This window comes from Stenella coeruleoalba (assembly GCF_951394435.1).
Source record: "Stenella coeruleoalba genome assembly, chromosome: 5".
Lineage (NCBI taxonomy): Eukaryota > Metazoa > Chordata > Mammalia > Artiodactyla > Delphinidae > Stenella > Stenella coeruleoalba.
In genome coordinates this window covers 130,175,068-130,196,743 of record NC_137150.1, presented here as the reverse complement: position 1 = coordinate 130,196,743, position 21,676 = coordinate 130,175,068, and the positions used below count along the sequence as shown (strand labels likewise).

At 37.5% G+C, this 21,676-nt stretch overlaps 1 protein-coding gene across 1 annotated transcript; it reads left to right on the top strand.

The window, feature by feature from the left end:
- Nucleotides 1-494: 494 nt before the first annotated feature.
- Nucleotides 495-19,462, top strand: LOC307186409 (uncharacterized protein; the record flags this gene model as incomplete). Its single annotated transcript, XM_079921456.1, has 3 exons — nt 495-977; nt 3,383-3,434; nt 18,933-19,462. The coding sequence occupies 3 exons, from the start codon at nt 495-497 to the stop codon at nt 19,460-19,462; spliced, it is 1,065 nt and encodes a 354-aa protein (XP_079777582.1).
- Nucleotides 19,463-21,676: the final 2,214 nt, after the last annotated feature.

Genomic DNA, 21,676 nt, shown 5'->3' with positions numbered 1-21,676 from the left:
CTGAATATAGTTAGTATTTGGAGAAATCCATTATCATACCCTTTTGAAGAAACACTAAACTATTTTGAATAATAACTACTGATGCTCTTAATACCTAATGGAAGTGAAGGAAAATTTATGTAACTCTACCTGGTAATACCAGAACACACTGCACACATGGATAAGAAGGGGAGGATATCTGAAAATGTTATCACCTATAACTCTGAAGATCAAATCACAGCAAATTCCAAGGAAAAGAAACTGAGTAGTTTCTTTCTTAGTTTATCTGAGTGCTTAAAGCATAATTAAGTATGTGATGATGTGATAAATTAAATTGAAGCAATAACCTAGAGAGGTATGCTCGTCTAAAATGGTGAGCAAGGAGGAGGGAACATCTGTCTGGACAGTGATGCATCCAGGTCTAAGAGTAATATATACTTGAAGTCCAGATCGTGACGTTAAAACTCAGAGAGTCTCCTCAGAGTAACTCAGCTGAACTCAAATTTCTTGTCACCATGTCCTACAACTGCTGCTCTGGAAACTTCTCCCACTCCCTTGGGGACCACCTGAGCTACCCAGGCTCCTCCTGTGGCTCTTCCTACCCCAGCAACCTTGTGTACAGCACTGACTGCTGCTCCCCCAGCACCTGCCAGCCCTCCTGTGTGGTGTTCAGTCCCTGCCTGATGTCCTGCTACAGCCTGAGGACCTCCATGCTCTGCAGACACTTCCAGATAACTTATTATGGGTCTCTGGACTGTGGGTCCATCAGAGGCTGCTCCCTGGGTTATGGATCTAGAAGCTCCTACTCCCTGGATTATGGATCCAGAAGTTCCTCCTCACTGGGCTGTGGATCCAGTGTATTCAGACCCCTGTGTTATGGAGTTCATGGTTTCCCTTCCCTGATCTATGGATCCAGATTTTACTACCCAACATACTTGGCTTCTAGGAGCTTTCAATCTTCTGGTTATAGGGCAACCTATAGATCAGCCTTCTGTAGGTCAACTTTCTGAGTTTCCAGACCCTGTGAGCAAAATGTTTGTCTCTATTTAAAACTGTTATCATAGCCTTTTTCAGAAATGTTAGCTAACTCCTCTCCCCATCAGGCCTTCATCCCTTCTCTAGCATCAAGCACTGGCTGACAGACTAGTTCTTTCAGTGAGATTAATGAATGACCAAAATACTGAGTCCATGTCTGTAATTTTATTGAAACAATTGGTTCAGAATTACATAAATATTTTCTTACAAGATACATGGAAACTCAGTTTTGTTTGACCTAATAAACTTATTCACTCTTGCAACTGATATGTTCTCATTGTTCTTTATTGGTTTTAAGTTTGATTTATAATCTATCTCTGAGTCTACAGGCCTTCAGAGTACTTCTTTCTAGGAATGGGTTTGGATTTCTTCAGGAAATGGTGTCAAGTCTGGTGCATGGGAAATTTTCTGGGCACTCCATTGCCTAAGGGCTAACAAGTGTGTGTGTCTTCCACCAACAAAACTGGTAGGATTTTTATTATTGAGTATGCCCATAATTAAGTAAATATTCTCATTATGTTTTCAAGAAGGACACCTTGTGCCGACAACCATATATTATTTTGATTTTACATTTTCAAAACAGTATTGAGTTAGAGTTTGTGCAGAAGATGTCACTTCTGGTGATGAAATAGTTATAGTATAACAAATATTTGTATAAATTGTATATATTGGTATGAAAAAGACAAAATATGAAGTACCATGGGTTGAAGGGCATTATGGTTGTCTTTAAATATACAGGAAATGGATTATTAAGTGTGTGTCTGTGCGTGTGAGAGAGAGGGAGATCTATTCAGATCTGAGACAGGATACACTCTGGGTTTTTTTTCATTTGAACAAGTTATTTGTCTCAGCAGCTAAATGTGTGGCCAGAATTCAATTAAAACTTTTTCATAGCATACTTAGTAATAACTCTTCATGAGTGGGAAAATAAATATCAAAGATTACCATTTGCGGGCTTCCCTGGTGGCGCAGTGGTTGAGAGTCCGCCTGCCGATGCAGAGGACACAGGTTCGTGCCCCGGTCCAGGAGGATCCCACATGCCGCGGGTGGGCGGCTGGGCCCGTAAGCCATGGCCACTGAGCCTGCGCGTCCGGAGCCTGTGCTCCACAATGGGAGAGACCACAACAGTGAGAGGCCCGTGTACTGCAAAACAAAAACAAAAACACACAAACAAAAAAGATTACCATTTGCTCCAATCATGTGCTATGAATGTTTATTAATTTGCCTTCCTTCGTCCTCAAGCTTTTTCTAAGTGAATTTGAGAAAAGAGGGCCTCTTTTCACTTATACTCAAAGACAATCATGGCTCAGCATAGGGATGTGGGAACCAGGTCCCCTGTGTACAGAAATCTGCTCAAGAGACAGAAAATAAAGAAATAGAGAAGAGGGACACAAAGGTTCCTGCTGATCCAGGAGTCTCTGGTTCCCAGCATCCTTTAAGCCAGTTTTACTAGTCCTTCATGCACTTTGATTATATGGACCAATAAAGTCTTCTTTTGGTTTAAACTAATTAAAATAAAATAAGATTTCTGTTACATACATTTAATGTAATAATTATGATTACATAATTATTATTATAATTAATAGTAACGTGTCATCGTTACTAGGTGCAGAGTTACTAGGTGCATCGTTACTAGGTGCAGAGTTACTCATTGACTTTTGTATAAATAAGCAGTTAAATTTTTTATTAGTAAGATGAAAAGATCCTGTGTGTCTGCATTATTGCCATTAGCATTGAGCAAGAATTCTTCTTGAAGTAATGTGGAATGAGTAACATGTGGACTAAAGAAACCACTGGGAAAATGAATTCAAAGGGGTCATACTAGCATGGCCCATGAGAAAGTCCTGGGAACACATTCAGCAAACCTAATGGAACTAGAAGCTTCTAACTTCAAGTAAAGTAAGGCCCAAGGCCCACCAAGGAGTGATGAGTAGAGAGGAAAGTTTAAAACTGAGAACAACCCAAGATGGAAGGAAGGGATACCCAGTGACATAGAGGATCTAGTTCTGGAATGACTTGGAGAATTTCCCATTCTAAAGGAATCTTTGAGGTGAGAGGTCAAAAATAGAAACAAGGAGCCAAAACTTAGGAGAGGAAATACATACATTAGAATGTCTCAATATTTAAACTTTTCAAAGTATAGTGTGAAGATTGCAGGGATCAGACAAGATGAATACTCTTTGCATCCTTCATTTTCTGCATTGCAATATCTTCTTAGTATCACATCACTGCTAATATCTCTCTATATTTCCCATTTTTCTTGTCTTATCTATCCCTCCCACCCTCCCCATTCCCATCTCTCTCTCTCTCTCCCAGTGATTTTCCATCACCTATGTACACTCTGTTTTTCTCCACATTCCCCCTCTAGGTACCAGCTAACATTAGGTGGGTGACTGACTTGGATGATGGTGACAGAGAGTGTAAGGGAAGACTGGGATCTATCAGACGTTACAAAAATGCTCAGAGTGACATAGGGCACTTGACTCTCCAGCTCACTCTGGTCGTTCACAACTACCCCAAGTCTAATGCCCTTTAACATCAGCTCTTTGTTCTGAACTCAGCTCACTAGATATGTTTTGAACTTTAACCTTACCTAGAGTTCTTCTCTGAAAAATGCACAAGGGAACTTAGAAAAAACCAAGACCTTTGTCTTCCAAGAGTTAGTTCACATCTAGTGAGAGAGACAAATTTACTCCCATTATCTTGGTGGGAAGGGTCTGTGTGAAGGGTGAGTGTGAAGAGACCTTTAGGAAAAGCCAACTACATAAGCTATGGCACAGTTGCTTGAAAGAATATGATGTGGGGTTTAGGGAGGAAAACTGCAAGATCTTTTTCTCATTAAACTGTGAGATGTGGACAATGAGAGGTAAGAAATTACATAATCATTAAAAGTGCGATTGCCTAACCCTACAGGTCCAGGAAAAGAGACAGAAGCAACACTTATGACTGAAAAAACCTGAGCTTTGTGTTTGGGGTGACAAGAAGTCGATGATCAACCTTCAGATCTAATATGCAGGAATGATTTGGGTGCTCATGTTTTTCTCAGGTTGCAAAATCAATGTGATTATTTATGTGAGTGGGGACTCATTCAGTTGCAAATAGCAGTCTAATAAAATGCTAACACACACAGGGCAGAGTTTAGGGATGCAGTCTATAACTTGAGAGACAGTGCACTCCAAGAGAATGTGAGTTACAGTTCAAGTTTAAAATACTTTACCCAGCTACTCAACAGGAAATTATACCTCTCACCATGTCTTACATAGTGCTGCTCTGGGAATTCCCCTAACTGTGCCCTTCGAGATCTTCTGATATCCTAGTGTCCTGCTATGTTTGTTCTCATCCTATCAATTTGGTTTCCAGGAGCATCTCATTCTTATGGGGACACTCACTTCAGGGTTGTGCAAGTGATGGCATCCTTCAGTGTTGCACCTCAGTCTCTCCACTGTCCTCACCCTAGCCCTGGTCCTTGTCTGCATATACCTCTGCTCTCTAATCATGCCCTGTGTTGGCTGTCACATGCATGCCACTTGAGAACTGCTGCATTTTACAGTCCCTGCCAAACTCCTGACATGGAGTCTTTGGTCTAAGGACACAATGGTTGCCAACTGGGGGTTGTGGACTCTGTTTCTGCTGCCCAACCTACTTTCCCTTTATTTATTTATTTTTTTAAATTAATTTTTATTGGAGTATAGTTGATTTACAATGTTGTGTTAGTTTCTGCTATACATCAAAGTGAATCAGTTATACATATACATATATCCATCAACAAAGGAATGGATAAAGAAGATGTGATATATACATACATTGGAATATTACTCAGACATAAAAAAGAACAAAATAATGCCATTCTGTACGAACACACTTTCTTCTATAAATTGTTTGTATATTTTACTAAGTAGTCTGTATATATGGATTACTCATCAAACTGCTGCATGATCAAATTTTTCATGCAAAGGCTACACAAGATTCTAATGATGTTAAACCTTTCCTACACAATCAACTGTTGTCAAATATGAACATTCTCTTACTGGACTGTGGTCTTTCTCCTGGATCAACTGTACTTGTTTTAAGATCCCCCTTATAATAGGACAAGTAGCCATGTACTTAGAGAAAAGTAGCCTTTGTCCTTTAACACTTCCATTTGATTAATCCACTAAAAATTATTAAATCTTAGAATGTTTTATATCAAGGCTTATTTTTGCAATGAATTAGATCCTTACAAGCAAGTAGAAAATGACAGAGAAAAATGAAATTGTGGAGATTTATCTCATTGGCACCAAAACTCTCATTAGTGTGTGTATTCTGGTGTATTCTCTGAATACTCTGGGTTTTAAATAAATATTTCTTTTCCTGTGAAATATATGCTAAATTTTCAACTTATAAGAATGTGGTTATTTATAGGATTTCTATAGGTAGATTAGAGTTCTGAAATCTCTTAATTTGCTATCTTTTTTATGATGCCATGTAAAGGAAAATAAAGTAAAAAATATGTTTGGAGTTAGGCTCTATTTCTGATTCTTCTGCTAACAAGATTTTGATCTTAGGGATATCCCTGGTGGCCCAGTGGTTAAGAATCTGCTTGCCAATGCCGGTACACGGGTTCGAGCCCTGGTCTGGGAATATCCCACATGCTGTGGAGCAACTAAGCCCATGAACCACAATTACTGAGCCTGTGTGTCATAACTACTGAAGCACATGTGCCTAGAGCCTGTGCTCTGCAATGAGAGAAGCCACCACAATGAGAAGCCTGCACACCGCAATGAAAAGTAGACCCCACTTGAAGAGTAGCCTCAGATCTCTGCAGCTAGAGAAAGCCTGCACAGAGGAACGAAGACCCAGTGCAGCCATAAATAAATAAATAAGTACATAAATAAATAAATAAATAAAAGAAATGGAGACATTATATTTAAAAAAAAAGATTTTGATCATACACACATCACTTAACTTCTTTGGATATCATCTTCCTTATATGTAAAATGAGATGGTCCTTGATTATCTGTGATCCCTAATAGTCCAACATTACTGACATATCCATATTTTATATGATAATAGTAGGTTAATAGTGGCATGTGAGAGGTGAGCTGTTAATGTCCCCCATAATAGTTTAAATTCTTCTATGTTGTCCAGGAAGGGAAAAACAGAAGGAAAATGTTTAAAATGTGATGCAATGTAAAACATAATAGTGTTAAGACAGAACATTTCAAAAAAGTAAAATCAAGATCTTCATGCAAATGAAAAACACACATATTAAATATTTTATTTAACTCATTAATGAATGAGGGGGTCACCATTAAGAAGCCACGACTGGTTCAAAGAGAACTCAAAGAACACACTTATATAGGCTGTCAGAGATGCTGAAATAAATTTACAAAGGCAGATACAAAGTGGTTACTGTACACAGAGGAAAAAATCAATGAAACTCCACTAGACAGAAACCATTTTTATTTTAACAGACAAGAATCATTTGCATTATTATCAATTTTCTACAGTGTATAGAATTATACAAGAGATGAAAAACAATGAAAAGGGGCAATACCCTGAAACATGAACTAGATCGGCCACAGGGTAATTCATTCCAATGTCTCTCATTTCAAAGTCTCAGAGTTTTTTTTCTTTTGTCTGACAACAGAATGTGCAATCAGTAATGCTCACTGTAAAACATAGTAATAGATGTATTGCAACAGTGTAAACATCATTTTTTTCTTCATTATAGAAACTAAGGAGAAAAAAGAAATTACACGATATCATAGAAGGATCTAGTCTATTTTATTAGTGTACTCTTTTCTAGTGGTACTGCACCTGCTTGTAATTTGGAGGAAAAGATGATTACATAGGGGTGCAATATTTTGACTTCTTGCCCTATTCCATCCCTCACGTCACCTCAATCCCTACACTACTACTGTCAGCTTTACTCATCTTTAAAAACCTCGGATTTAATTAACTTAAATAACATACTTAAATATGGAAGAGCAAAATGGAGGTCCATATTTCTGATTCATTACACTTTTTAATTTTCCTAACATTAAAAAGTTAACCATTAAAGAAACAGTTCTTCGTCTGGATTGTGGTCATGGTTACGGGAAATCTAGACATGAAATATAATTATATAGAACTATACACATACACAAATGAGTGCGTGTTTAAACTGGTAAAACTGAATGAGATCTGTAATCTAGCTAACAGTATCTCAGTGATGTCAATTTCCTGGTTTTTGTACTGTAGTACAGTTGGATAAGATGTCACTTTTGGGGGAAGCAGAGTGAAGTTTAAAGGGATTCTATGAACTATTTTTGCAAATTTCTGCAAGCCTATTTATTTTAAAAAAAACCTAATTATTTAAAAAAATGTTTAATGAAAGTTAACTGTATGTTGAGAACATAAGTAGGCTATTGATTGGCAAAATGTGTTATAAGTTGTATAATGGATGTTTCTGGAACATTCATATAGGCATACTAAAGTCTGTCAGTTAAAGTGACAGGATGCAGTTATCACTGATGTATGGGAGCTCCTAATCTGCTAAGGGTGAATGTGGGCCTTGGGAATAAAGTGAAAGGATTAGACATTGCCCAGAGTTTTTCTTTTCTTCCATGTTCCATTCATGTCTATTTCAGAATTTGTAAGATTTCCCCATGAATCTCTATTTTGTTTCCTGATGGAATCAGTCAAATCTTTCCACTCCCATCAATCCCAAATAACTGAAGTCCCACTTGACAATGTTTATTTCTTGGAACACTATTCTTAAGGGATATTAGTAGATGAGATACAGTGTTTGCATTTACACAATGAATATTGGACTAACCAAGTTAATCAGGTTTGCTTTCTTCCCCTTTCAGAGTTTTTAATTATGCTTAAGCATATCGTGAATTTCCAAATGAAGAAGGGAGAATTAGTGTTTCCTTCCCTCACTTCTCCATGGTGAAATTGGCAGAGACACAGCATGAGTTTTCCTAAGTTTTTTGGTCCAGATAATATTGTAATTTTTAGTAAAAATTAATTTTAATCAAAATCCAAACTCCAGGTAATGAGTTATTTCTCTCATTTCAGGGAATTTCTGAAAAGAGATAATAACTAAATTTGTTTTTGAAATACACACTCCTTTTGGTACTTTACCAGAAAAATAATCCCAGTCACGTAATTGAAGAGGAAGCTGTTATCACACTCATAATCATAAAAAGAAGTGAATAGTGGCTGATTCTGTGTTTTTAACAGCTTACTCTTCCTGCTGGGCAAATGACCACAGAGGTTAATGTCTTGACCATAAAATTGATTCCAGGGGGCTACACTTTCTGTGGATGAATATTGGATATTGCAAGGTGAAACGGTGTCATTGATTGTTCATCTTCTCCAGCTTATAAACCAAATTTGAAAAATGCTTTCGCTTCAACAATTTTAGGGTGATTTTTCACGGTCTATTATTGCACGAGGTAAAGCAAGAAAAACAAACAGTCAAACCACATTTAGCACATCCTCTGGAGCTACAAACTTCATTCTGGGATAGTGATGTGGAAACGTTCTCTTAATCGATTGTCGACATGTGGGGAGGAATGCTTTGTGCAGCAAGTCTGTCTTTATTGAAGTCATAAGATGGAATTCTACCCAGCAAGTTTTTCATTTTCAAATTCTAGACAAGAATGTGGTGCGAATTCTAAAATGGCTTGCCTTTACTTTCCTACCCAACACCTTTTGTCATGTGGTTTAACACTTTGCCTAGGGTATTATCCTCTTTTTCTCCATTTTAATCCTATTTTTAAGTGTTCAAGAGCTTAGCAATAAAACTTCGACTCATCTGTGTCATGCATTTGGTCCTCAGCATTTGTTAGCTTTATATTGTGGCTTAACAAACAGAAGGTAGGCTTGGGTAATGAAATATCTGAAGACAGAGATTTGGTCTCATTTTCTGGCTCTATAAAGTTTTTACTAAAATAATTTCTTACACATTACTTAACATATCAATATGCTTTTTTTCCTGAAAAGTGAAAATAATACTACTTAATTCATAGAGCTGTTATGAGGAATATATGTGAGAATTATGTAATGAAGAGTAGGAGTGTTTAGATTTTGAATTTATGGAAGGTATTGTGCCTCAGACGTCTTTGTTCATATGAACCCATTTCCCTTGATATATGATGTGATTATCATATATTTGGCAATTAGTGTTAACATATTAATCTCCTTTTAGCAAGCAGGAAGAGCATACAATAAGCTTTGGTCTGCATTACTGAGATTTCAAAATGTATGCAAAGGGCATCTCTATTTCAAACATGAGCAAAACAACTACTGCTTTTTCAAACATGGAGAAAAATAAATGTGTTCCAAAGTTTACTTGTAACTAGTTTAATATATTTTCTTGCCTAAATCTTCACTGATTGCTATGTTGGGTGAGAGCAAAACAGGCAAAAAATATTCAAACCTTCCTTCAAAGGGTCCTTACCAGTTGAGACACTACTTTGGATAAATCTCTATAAATCACTGTAGCATATGATGAGAGACACTGAAGTCAGAAAAACATGACTATGGAAACAAAGCTCCACACATTAGCCCAGCAGATTCTATTTTTGGGGGTAATAGTACCAGTCATGTCTCTATCATGATTCTCTTGGGAATGCCAAACAGAAAATTGCTTACTAATGGTCTTGAAATTCAAAACAAATGAATACCATAAGTTATTATCATTGCTTCTTGAACTTTGAAGTCTTTCCAATATGAGTAGAGAATAAAGGCCCATTGCCTTCAACCTGCTGAAACAATGTAGAATTGATACTGTCCAAAGAATTCTTGCCTGTTGTTATGCACACGGTTCCTGAATAGCAAGCCTCTTTGGTAAGTCATAACGTGTTTATTAGCAGTGACTCCTTCTTCCCAAAATGCAACTGCAACTAGGATAGCTCATCTGATATTAGGTACAGAGTTGCTAGGGATCAAGCCCATTAATAAGACAAAGGAATCAGTGCTGTCCTGTCTATTAACCAACTGACATCCCAACCTGGGCCTGGGCTCCCTTGCCACCCTCCCGATAATGAGATCACTTGATCCTCAGAATGCCTCAGTCTGGGTCCCCACTTTGGTTTCCCCACCTAGAAAATTTCCGAGTTTTCATGCTTCAGAGTGAGTCCTTAGAATATGTAAGCATTTCGATAATATTTTTTTTTTTACTTGGACATCAGTTTGTCTGCTTTGAGAGTGAACTCATTTAAACTGGATTTAAGAAGAAACACTATGTATATTTGAATCCCTTGATTCTAACAGTTATTGGATATTTGTCTTGTACATATTCAATTTCCTTAAATGTAAAATAGAGATGATGATAGTATTTATATCACAAGATTACAATGAGGAGCAAATGATAAGATATGTGAAGCAACTAGAAGAGTTCCTTGAATACAGAAACCACTCTATAAATGTTACCTATTATTAGACTATAAATGTATGTAACTTATGTCCAAAAAAATAAATGTGTATGGCTCCATTGACCTAACTCTCTGATGAGCCATAAACATCATGTCTTTCATTTGGCCCAAAACCAACTATTTATGCTCTCAATTCCTAAACATTTTAAATACACAATAAAGTATACAATAGAATACTCCATTCCCTCTCAAAACTCATAAACATGCAAATAAATATGTTTTAATCCATTTTCTTTTTTTTTTTTTAATTTATTTATTCATTTATTTATTTTTGGCTGTGTTGGGTCCCCGTTTCTGTGCGAGGGCTTTCTCTAGTTGTGGCAAGCGGGGGCTACTCCTCATCGCAGTGCGCGGGCCTCTCACTGTCGCGGCCTCTCTTGCTGCGGAGCACAGGCTCCAGATGCACAGAGCTCAGTATTTGTGGCCCACGGGCCCAGTTGCTCCGTGGCACGTGGGATCCTCCCAGATCAGGGCTCGAACGCGTGTCCCCTGCATTGGCAGGCAGACTCTCAACCACCGCGCCACCAGGGAAGCCCAATCCATTTTCTTTATATAAGTTTTATATAAAGTTTTTACCTTGGGTGTAAACTAATTTAGCATTTTCTTAATCCTTTATTTATTTATTTATTTATTTATTTAATGTTTCTTTTATACTGTGATTTTCCTGGGCAATCTTATCTCTGTGCCTTTAACTCTTGGTCTTCACTAATGTCTGTCTACCCTCAAGCCACCAAATTCCTATAGTTAGGTTAATCAAGGATCTTTAGGTGTAATGCCCACCCTCATATAATACAGAAATGCGACTATCTGAAACATTGCTTTGAAATTTTTTTATTTGTTCAGCAATTGTCAATGGGCTTGAAGAAAATAATTTGGTATTTGCTTTACTGCTTATAAACATAGCCCCTAAGGGGCCATTCAAAATTTACATGCTATACATTTGATAGTAGATTACTTTTTAAAAGTATTTGGGCTAAAATTTCCATCTTCTTTTCTAATATAATTTAAGTCCACTTATATGAGGCATTCCATATTCATCCAGCTGGTAAAGAGAGCTAAGCAGAATTATTTTTCCATAAAACATTTGATTCTTACAGAGTATCATGATCAGGCAATGATATCATTGTCTTTTATGCACCATTTATATCACACGTATCAGTTGTTACTGAGCATAAGTACATGCTTTATAATATGGGACACCACATTGGGAATGATTGAGCAAAGAATTGCAATAAAATATAATGCTGAAAAGCAGGGAGGAAAGAAAAGACCTGTAACTCAGCATCCTGTAAATGACCCTTTGAGTCACAAGTTAAACCAGCAATGATGACCAATTATTCTGAGCATGCAACAATCATCTCAAGTCCAAGGCAATACTGTAAACTGTCTTTTGGCTATAAAATACAAGTAAGCATATTTATCATGGTGTTAATCTATTTGATTGTAATTAGACAACACACTAAGGAGATGTTCTTATGCAAATTGTAGTATAGAAAGATACTGAGGTTGGCTGTCAAAAACATCTCACTCACAGGTTGAGAGCACATAAGCCCTCTAGGCCAGCAGGGAACACTCAGACCTTCTCTGACACTGTTAACAAATGAAGTAGATGTAGTGATAACATGTCACAGCTGCTAGGTTGGAAACTTCTCTTCCTTTTCTCTTAGAGAATTCCTGGTCTAGCCAGTCTTTTCCTGTGGCCCGTCTTACCTCAGCCACTTTGTCTACTCACTGACCTCTGTTCTCCCAGTCTCCTCCAAGAAAAGTTTCTCTCTAATGACTCTCAAGAGAGCTGCTAAAAGCCCATCAGCAGCCATAAATGATCTGTTTTTCCAGACACTATGAATTCAATGGCTCCCAGTCTTTAAATTGTCAATCCTCTGATTCCCAAAACCTGAATTATCTTCCCAGGTTCTGCCATGCAAACTACTTTCTTACTAGCGATGTCCTGCCAACTTACTATAGACCAGCCTAGAAGCCTGGCTTCTGTAAAGCAGCTTAATGCCTCTTCACGCTTCTACATGAAATTCTGTTTTCTATTTTATTCATTTACCACAATCCCCACTTCAGGATGGACTGACCACCAACTACCTACTACTTCTGTCATCATTACACAATCAGAGTAGTCAAACTTGGGAAACCACCTTAGAGTTTTATATGTTAGATATTAAAAGAAGTTACACATAAAAGAAATCATGAGGTTATTTCATATGTTCTTGTTCTCCTACAATGTGACAGAAATGTTGTTATTGAATAAATTTTCATGGAATTCAAACACATTCATCTTTCCTTGAATTTTTTAAAGAGTTTTTGGCTGACTGGGGTTGCATTTTTTTAACTACTTGGAAAAATTACTACTTGGATAACTTTGGTCATTGATTTTATAAAAAGCAATCTGTAAAACCAGAGCTAAGACAATCCATTTGTATAAGTAGGAAAATATTATAGTTTAAAATGACTTCTAATTAGAGAATTATTATTTCCTATGTAAAACATAAGATTCAAAATAATTCACAACATGTGAAATGCAAAGGGCATAAGATTCTATTTGGCTTTATATAGTAGCTGAGGGATCTTTAAGAAGAACAAAAGTGATTAGGTTTACATGCATGTAACACATTTTAAAGTCACCTATCTTCTCTTAACATACTTCTCATTTTCCAGAATCAGATGAAGGCATATCTCTTTTGGATAGGGCCCTTTCTTGGTCCCCTGCTCATCCTCACCACCCACAACAGTGTTTTGTGCTCTAATGTGTGCTTGCTGAATTCACTTGAAATGACTCTCTATAGCTTTCAAATTCCATGTTAGTATATTGAGAAAGTTGGAAAAGATGGTTTAGTTTAACAAGGGTTTATTTTTTAGCTTCTACAATGTACTGAGCACTATTGAAACTGTGGTCATTTCCATATTAAATTACAAAACAAAGCAAAACAAAATGATAGATATAGATACACATATAGATATATAATATTTGATAGTGACATGCTTAAAATCTAGGAGGACCATCTAACTTGACCTCCCTCCAACATTGAATACTTTTGACTTCTTTGGTTTATTTATAATGCATTTTCACCTTGATTTTGTTACACTCCCAATTTTCTTTAAATTTTACTGGATATTCTTTCTCAGTCTTTTGTAGGCTCCTCTTACTTTGCCAATTCCTTAAATGTAAGGTTTTCTCAGGGTGCCATCTGAGGCCCCCTTCTCATCTCATTTAACACATGTTGTAGAGCTTTAATAACCATCTTTATGGGAGGCAGTCAAACACTGTAGTTAAGAATATAGGCTATTAAATCACATTGCCAGGTCTGAACCCAACCGGGGTCCACTCGTACTCTTATGTGACCCTCCAATCCATTCTTCTCACTGCAGACAGAGTCATCTCAGTAGGAGGCAAATTTGATCTAATTATGTCCATATTTATAATCTATCAGTGGCTTCTCATTGTTACAGATCCCCATTCCCTTGTCCAAGCCAATGCGGACAGATGAGTTTTGGAATCCAGTTTTTTCAGAATTTAGAATGATAATAGAATGCGTAAACTGTATGTAATATAATAACCCAGGTAGTATCTGGGAGAAAAAAAAACCCTATAATCAAACATATTTGTTTATTTCTGAGGCACAATATATCCACACTAAGAAGAGGAAGAAAAAAGTATATGCACAGTTTCTATTAGTTTGATCATGTCATTCTATCCAGAGAACAGAGAATGCCTTCTTTCACCACCAAATTAGTTCTAAAGGATGTTTTTGATTTTCAAAGTGTTTTGGACTTCTGAAGAATGTCCAGAGCCCCTTGTCATCTGGCTCCTGTCTGTCTCTGGTCCCGCCTGTTATCTTCTCTCTTCCAAGACTCATCACTGATGCTGAGCTTCTTGAAAAAAGATCCTCTTACCTGACTGACTTCTTTGCCTTCAGTCTTAAGCTAAGTGGAAGCAATCTAGTATCCTTTGAAGATAAAATTAGGGCATAGAGACACTAGGTATGAACTAATTGGGGGTCAGATCATAAGATGATTTGTATTAAAGACTTAGGAAATTGAATTCGAGTTTGAAAAGACCAACATAGACTTTAGGAAAAAAAAAAAACAACATTGTGAGAAATGCATAGGAAATAGAGTTGAGATAGGCAAGACCAGGGGCTCTGGAGACCACCTATAATAACAGACAAATAGTTGAGTTATGGCCAGATAGAAAAACAAAGGATTTTACCATTTTTGGAGATTAAAAAAATAGCAAGGTATGCTTATCCAAGATCAGATATGGGAAGTGAGGAAAAGGGAAGTCATGGATATATCCCAAGAACTGCATAGATGGGTTAATGTAACTATAATAGTGTGCAAAATAATTAGAAGTTGTTCTAATTCAGGAGATGGCTTAGGAGAGCAGTTGAGCCTCTGCGGGGCTTAATGTTTTTGTGAAACATCCAAAGGTATATGTGGATCAAGCAAAAGTTTGGAGGGAGAGAGACAGGATAAGATAGAAGATAGGTGATGATAATCCCATCAATTCCCTAATTTATCCATTAAGTATTTGTTGAGAAACAACTATGTAACTTTGATTATTCTTGAGCTGAGGATTCACTGTTGAACAACAAAGAGTATATTTTTTGTCTCTCCCAAGAGATTACAGTCAGAGATGTGCCACTTAAGAAGGGTCATAGACCAGGTGAATCAATGGTGTTATCAAACCTATGATTTAGTTAAGCTAACATCTTTTAATCATGTAGGAGTTCTTAATGAAGGAAGCAATACACTCATTTACTTGACATACATTATTTGTCTCACAGCAGATGGTAACTGACTCCCATGGACTGGTTTGTTTTGGTTGCTCTGCTCTAGCCTAGAAGACAGTCTAAAAAATAAATATGTTATAAAAATAATGAAATTAATTACAGGGATGATAGCTATCATAACAGGAGAACCTAATTTATTCTAGGATATGGTGGTTAAGAAGTAAGGAAAGGCTTAATTATCTTAATTATCCAGATGAAGAAAGAACATTCAGGGCACAAGAAAGAGCATGTCCTTGTGGTAGGAAAAAGCTTAAGCTATGTTAATTATGGAACAGAGGCAGTGTGTTTGGGAGAGAGGGAAAGGGTATGGTGTGAAGATGAGGTTAGAGGCATGATCATGCAACCTTACAAACCATGTAGAGTATTTGTGTTTATCATACGTGTATTAGAAAACAATGGAGAAGTTTTAATCAGGACAGTGACAGGACCTGATTTTTGTTTTAAGAAGATTGATCAGGCAGAGATAGAGAGAAAAGATTGGAGAAGACATTTTTTTGAAAATGAAATAGGCAATGTTGAACATTTTCAGTAGTTCCACCAAGAAAGGAGACTACCTTGAACTAGAACAGTGGTTCTTCACCAGAACTGCTTTAGCCCTCAAGCAATTTTTGAAGACATTGTTAATTGGCATAATTTGTGTGTGTGTGTGTGTTTGTGTTTGTGTGTGTGTGTGTGTGTGTGTGTGTGTGTGTGTTTGTGTGTGATGTGCTACTGGCGTTTAGTGGATAGAGCCAGGGACACTGCCAAATATCTTACAATGAACAGGATACTCCCCACAACAAAGTAATACCCAGTTCAAAATGACAATGATGACAAAGTTGAGAAACCCTAGACTGGAAGGAAGGCAGAAAGAGGACTGGGGAGATTTATGATAAGTTTAGAAAATAGAATGGGTCATATTTAGAGTGGATTGCATATATTAAGAGGATTCCAAAGTTTCTGAGTTAAACTACTATGTCTTTCAAAATACTGCTTACTCAGATGAGAAAAAAATATTTTTTTTCTCCCTAGGGAAGAATAAAAGTTCAATTTTATACACATACAATTTTGACAGCCTTATAAAATCTCTAAATGGAAATGGCTAGTAATTGGATATCTGGATCTAGAATTTTAATAAAAGGAGGTGTGTACTGGAAATATACATTTGAATGACACAATATGGACAGTATTTCAAGTCATGAATGGGAGCTACCTCCCCTACAGAGAAAATAAGTGGTGAGATCAGCAGTAAGCCTCAAAAAACAGGAATCCAACTAATGGTAAATTGAATTTGGTGGAAGTTAGATAGAAAATCAGGAGTGTGATGTCACAGAAGTTCATAGATGAACATATTTCAAGATCAGGGACACAGTTAACTGTGATAAATGTGGTTAAACATTTGCATAGGATCATCCCCCAAATGTCCACATTTAGCAGCATAAAGGTCACTGCTGACCATACCAGTGAAATTTCAGAAGAGTGTTAAACCAGAGAAAAACAACATGGTTATTGAAAAGACAATAAGAATTTAGATAGTTGACAAACTGATCACACAAATCTTTAGAGAATTTTGTCTTTAAAAACAAGAAGAGCTATATAATCACGGAGGAAATGACACTAAGATTTTTGGGTTGAAGTTGGTTAGCTATGTCTGTAAGTCTGAGAAAACAGAGCCATTAGAATGGATGGGGATGAAGCTGTTGGACAGAGAAAGGAATGATTGATCAAGGCCACAAAGGTAACTTTGCTTGGCCTGGAGGTGAGGGGCAGAGATCTAGGGTAACCTTAAGCACTAAACTGGTTATGATTAATTTGGGGATTATATTTAATTATGAAAGAGATATTTATACTCAATGTTGTATTAAAAGTAAGTTTTAAAAGACAATTAGTGTGCATGCACTTATTTTAAATGAATGTAAAAATAAAAAGTTAATGATTTGATATATTCCTTCATTTCATAAATAATTTGGAGCACTCACTGTGTGCCAGATGCTTGATCAAAGAAAATTAAACCCTGTTGTTGATCCTGAGGAACTTCTGCGTACTCCACTCTTACAATGTATGTGACTGTCCTGCAAGTTCAAACGACTGAAATGTTACTCAGTCTGCACAATCCATTTCAAAAGACATCTCTTCCAATTCCTCCGTGTGTGTGTGTGTGTGTGTGTGTGTGTGTGTGTGTGTGTATGTTTGTTCACCCAAATGGATAGCTAATATGATACTAATATACTTATTGCAGAAGAGTTTAAACAGTTGAGATGAACACCTGTCAGACATGAGGAATTTGATTTTGGCTTTGAGGGATGAGAAGGATTTGGGGAAGCGAGCAAGACATCTGGTAGAAATTTGCAAGCAAGACAATGGGCAGACTATTCCATTGTGCCAGATAAGCAAATGCTGTAGAAGATTAGAGAAAAGAATCACCAGGAAGCAAATAGAAAACATCAAATTACATAAATAGGTTTTTGCTTTCCAATTTCTAAAAGATGCTTTAAGGCAGAAGTTGAATATTACAATAAGTGAGAAAAAAGACATTTCTAATTCTAAGACTTTTCTATCATTGATTTTTTTATAGTGATAAGGTTAATTTTAACTACTTAATATGAAAGTACGTTTTTTGCTGCTTTGTCTTTCAAGAACGATGAACAAAAGAGAAGCTCAGTAAGGAGTGAAATGAATCACTCTCTAAGGTGTCTCATTTCTCACTCCCAGCTGAGTTGGCAAAGGTTAGCACACTATTAAAATTCAAGTTGTTGCAAATGTATTTCATTGGTAGTCAACTCACTCAAAGTATACTAGTTTTCAGCAATTATTCTCAGTGATAGTCTACGTGTTTGCCAAAGAATCTCTGTGTCACGTGGAAAAGGAATTCAATAACTCCATGCAGGATCAAACATGAGTTGCTTAATGATAAGCTAAATGAGAGGACAAATAGAAGAAGAGCTTGAAATAACCATCTCCATGGTAACTTTGAATGCTAAAAAAAATAACCGAAAGCATTAGGAATCTGGTGGCTGTGTTTGGTTTTCCATAAAAGAGGTAAGAATGTATAGGTAGGCACATCTGACAGAATGCAAATGTTATCACATTGAAATATTTTTCTCACCTCGGTATTCATTGTGCACGTGAGTCTGGGAGCTGAAAGGTTAAGCTTCAGCACAACATTGCTCTTCCTGCTGGCTTTGGAGGTAGTCACACCTGGGCTGTTAAATGGGTGATAATTCCTATCTCATAAGGTGGTTACAAGGATTAAATGATCCCACAATCTGCAATGTTTTACACATAGTAAAGGCTCCATAAAACATATATAAATATCTGAGAGGGAGGTACTTATGACTGTTAGGAGTCACAATTTACACACTCAGGCACAAAGTCAGTCAATCTCAGTGAGGAAGCAAGGGCACCATCTTTATGCATCAGGACCAACGTCTTTGAAGGCAAACCACACCTAATTTCTGAAAAAAAAAAAGAGAGAAAAAAGAGAGAAAGAAGCAGAGTGGCTTCTATAAAGCAGAATAATTGAACAGCAGTTAAGAAAACACAGGAATGTGTTCAGTGATAATTATAACCTAGGTTAATTGACTGTTTTCATGACCACACATGCACAAGAACAGGGAGGGTCTGCATCACATCCAGTGTACTGAGGAGATATATATATATACATATATATATATATATATATAAACACGGCTGGGAGAAGCCAAGGATATCAGAACATCTCACAGTAACTCAGCTGAACTCACATCTCCTGTCAACATGTACTACAACTGCTGCCTAGGAAACTTCTCGTCCCGCTCCCCTGGAGGCTATCTGCGCTACCCAGGCTCCTTCCAGCCCAGCGACCTGGTCTACAACACTGACCTCTGCTCTCCTAGCACCTGCCTGCTGGGCTCCTCTCTCTACAGTGGGTGTCAGGAGGCCTGTGATGAGCCCACCAGGTGCCAGGTGTACCATGTGGTGTCCAGTCCCTGCCAGATATTCTGCTACTATCCAAGGACCTCCACTCCCTGCACTCCTTGCTGGTCAACTCACACTGGATCTCTGAGCTGTGGGTCCAGCAGAGGCTACTGCCTGGGCTATGGATCTAGAAGTTGCTACTCACTAGGCTGTGGATCCCGTGGCTTCAGACCCCTGGGTTCTGGAATCTGTGGCTTCCCTTCCCTGAGCCATGGATCCAGATTTTGCCGTCCAGCATACATGGCTTCTAGGATCTGCCAAATTTCTTGTTACCAACCAACTTGTATATCTGGCTTCTACTGCTGATCAATCAGCTTAAGGGTTCTAGACTGTGACTTCACAGTTATATCCCTCAAAGTTAATCTCAGCTATTATCTGACTGGAGTCTATTTTCTACTACATAGACAAATGATAATTTTTTAAAATCCTATTAATATTAAAATAGTTTATCTCAGAGAGTATCCATTCTGTTTTCTTCTATTTTCCCCCTTAATTCTCTAGTTAAAAATAGTACAAGAGATCTCTTTTCCTTTCAAATAAACTCATTTAATCTGATATCAGTTCATAAATCTTACTACTAATTTTTTTAAAAGATGTCTGTTGGGAATTCCAAATCTACTGTTATTTGTCTAAAAAGAAGTATTTAATTTATGAAGCAGATTCCCTGATTGGAAGAATTATCTGCCAATACAGAGTTAGTTCCCTGGAATTTTTGGCAAGTGGAATCAGAGTTTGGGCAGGAGATTATCCTAAACTCTTCTATGAGTGGTCATTTCAGCCTTATCAGGATATCTTACTTTGGTTAAACTAATCATGGGTCAGATCCAAGAACAAAAGTTCCAGAGACAGCAGTGATGCTTCAGCAAGTACTAGATTGGCTGTTTTACATGAAGGAACTGTCAAAATACTTTTTAGAAGACCCTTTTACAGACTTATGCAAGCTCTAATGGAATTCTGAGGTTACAATATTAACTGACTGCAGTAACCTGTGTAATGAAACAAACATGTTACGTATGGATGAAATTAACCACATATGCATTTTATTATAATAAAAGGAATACAATTTCTGAGTCATTTTATAATGTTGAGGTGTCATTCTCTTTCTTCTATTTGATCAGTATGAGGCCAGCTGTTTTCATAGAAGTGTCCTGAGAACTTCTGGAAACATGGCAGTATCATGAGTAGGAAATACCTGAGAGGGAGGACTCCTTGATATCATAGGCTTATATTTGGATATGATAACTAGATAGCTTACTCAGTTTTCTTGCTTGGGGGAATGCATATATCTACATTTGAAAATACGTAAGTGGAAAGAAAATATGTAAGTGCATGTGGGTAGCCTATTGTTCATTGCCCTCATAGTTGTTTTTCTCCTCTCTCTTCTTCCCACAAGAACTGAATTTTGCTTGTTTATCTCTTCTTAACTACCCACAATCATTTCTTTATATCAGCATGGCTATGTCCCAGGTTTCAGGATTGAATCTGGCACCCCAATCCCTACTGAAAGTGAATTGTTCAGAATGGAGCATGTGATCTGACTTAAACCAATGAGAAAAAAGGAGTGATCTGGAGAAGTGCTTATGGTAAAGTTCTTCTTGTGGAGTTTTTCTTTTTCTTTTTTTTTTCTTTTTTAACATCTTTATTGGAGTATAACTGCTTTACAATGGTGTCTTAGTTTCTGCTTTATAACAAAGTGAATCAGCTATACATATACATATATCCCCATATCTCTTCCCTCTTGCATCTCCCTCCCACCCTCCCTAACCCACCCCTCTAGGTGGTCACAAAGCACCAAACTGATCTCCCTGTGCTATGCAGCTGCTTCCCACTAGCTATCTATTTTACATTTGGTAGTATATATAAGTTTGGTTTTTTAAAATTTTTTTTATTTTTTTCACTGTGTTGGGTCTTCATTGCTGTGCACGGGTTTTCTCTAGTTGCAGCAAGCGGAGGCTACTCTTCGTTGCAGTGCATGGGCTTCTCATTGCAGTGGCTTCTCTTGTTGTGGCTTCTCTTCTCTTCTCTTGTTGTGAGAGCATGGGCTCTAGGCACACGGGCTTCAGTAGTTGTGGCATGCAGGCTCAGCAGTTGGGGCACACGGGCTTAGTTGCTCTGCAGCATGTAGGATCTTCCCAGACCAGGAATTGAATCCATGTCCCCTGCATTGGCAGGCAGTTTCTTAACCACTGAACCACCAGGGAAGTGCCTTGTGAAGTTTTCTGAAGCAACCATGCCTTCCTCTGGATTTTGTCATACCATATGTGGAATGCTGCATCCATTTTGCATGTGGCCTGAATATTAAACCATCACATGGAAGAAGGTAAAACCAAGAGAAAGGGGACATGTATTCAATTCCTGGTCTGGGAAGATCCTACATGCTGCGGAGCAACTAAGCCCGTGTGCCGCAACTGCTGAGCCTGCATGCCACAACTACTGAAGCCCGTGTGCCTAGAGCCCATGCTCTCACCTGCCTGTGCCTAGAGCCCATGCTCTCACAACAAGAGAAGAGAAGAGAAGCCA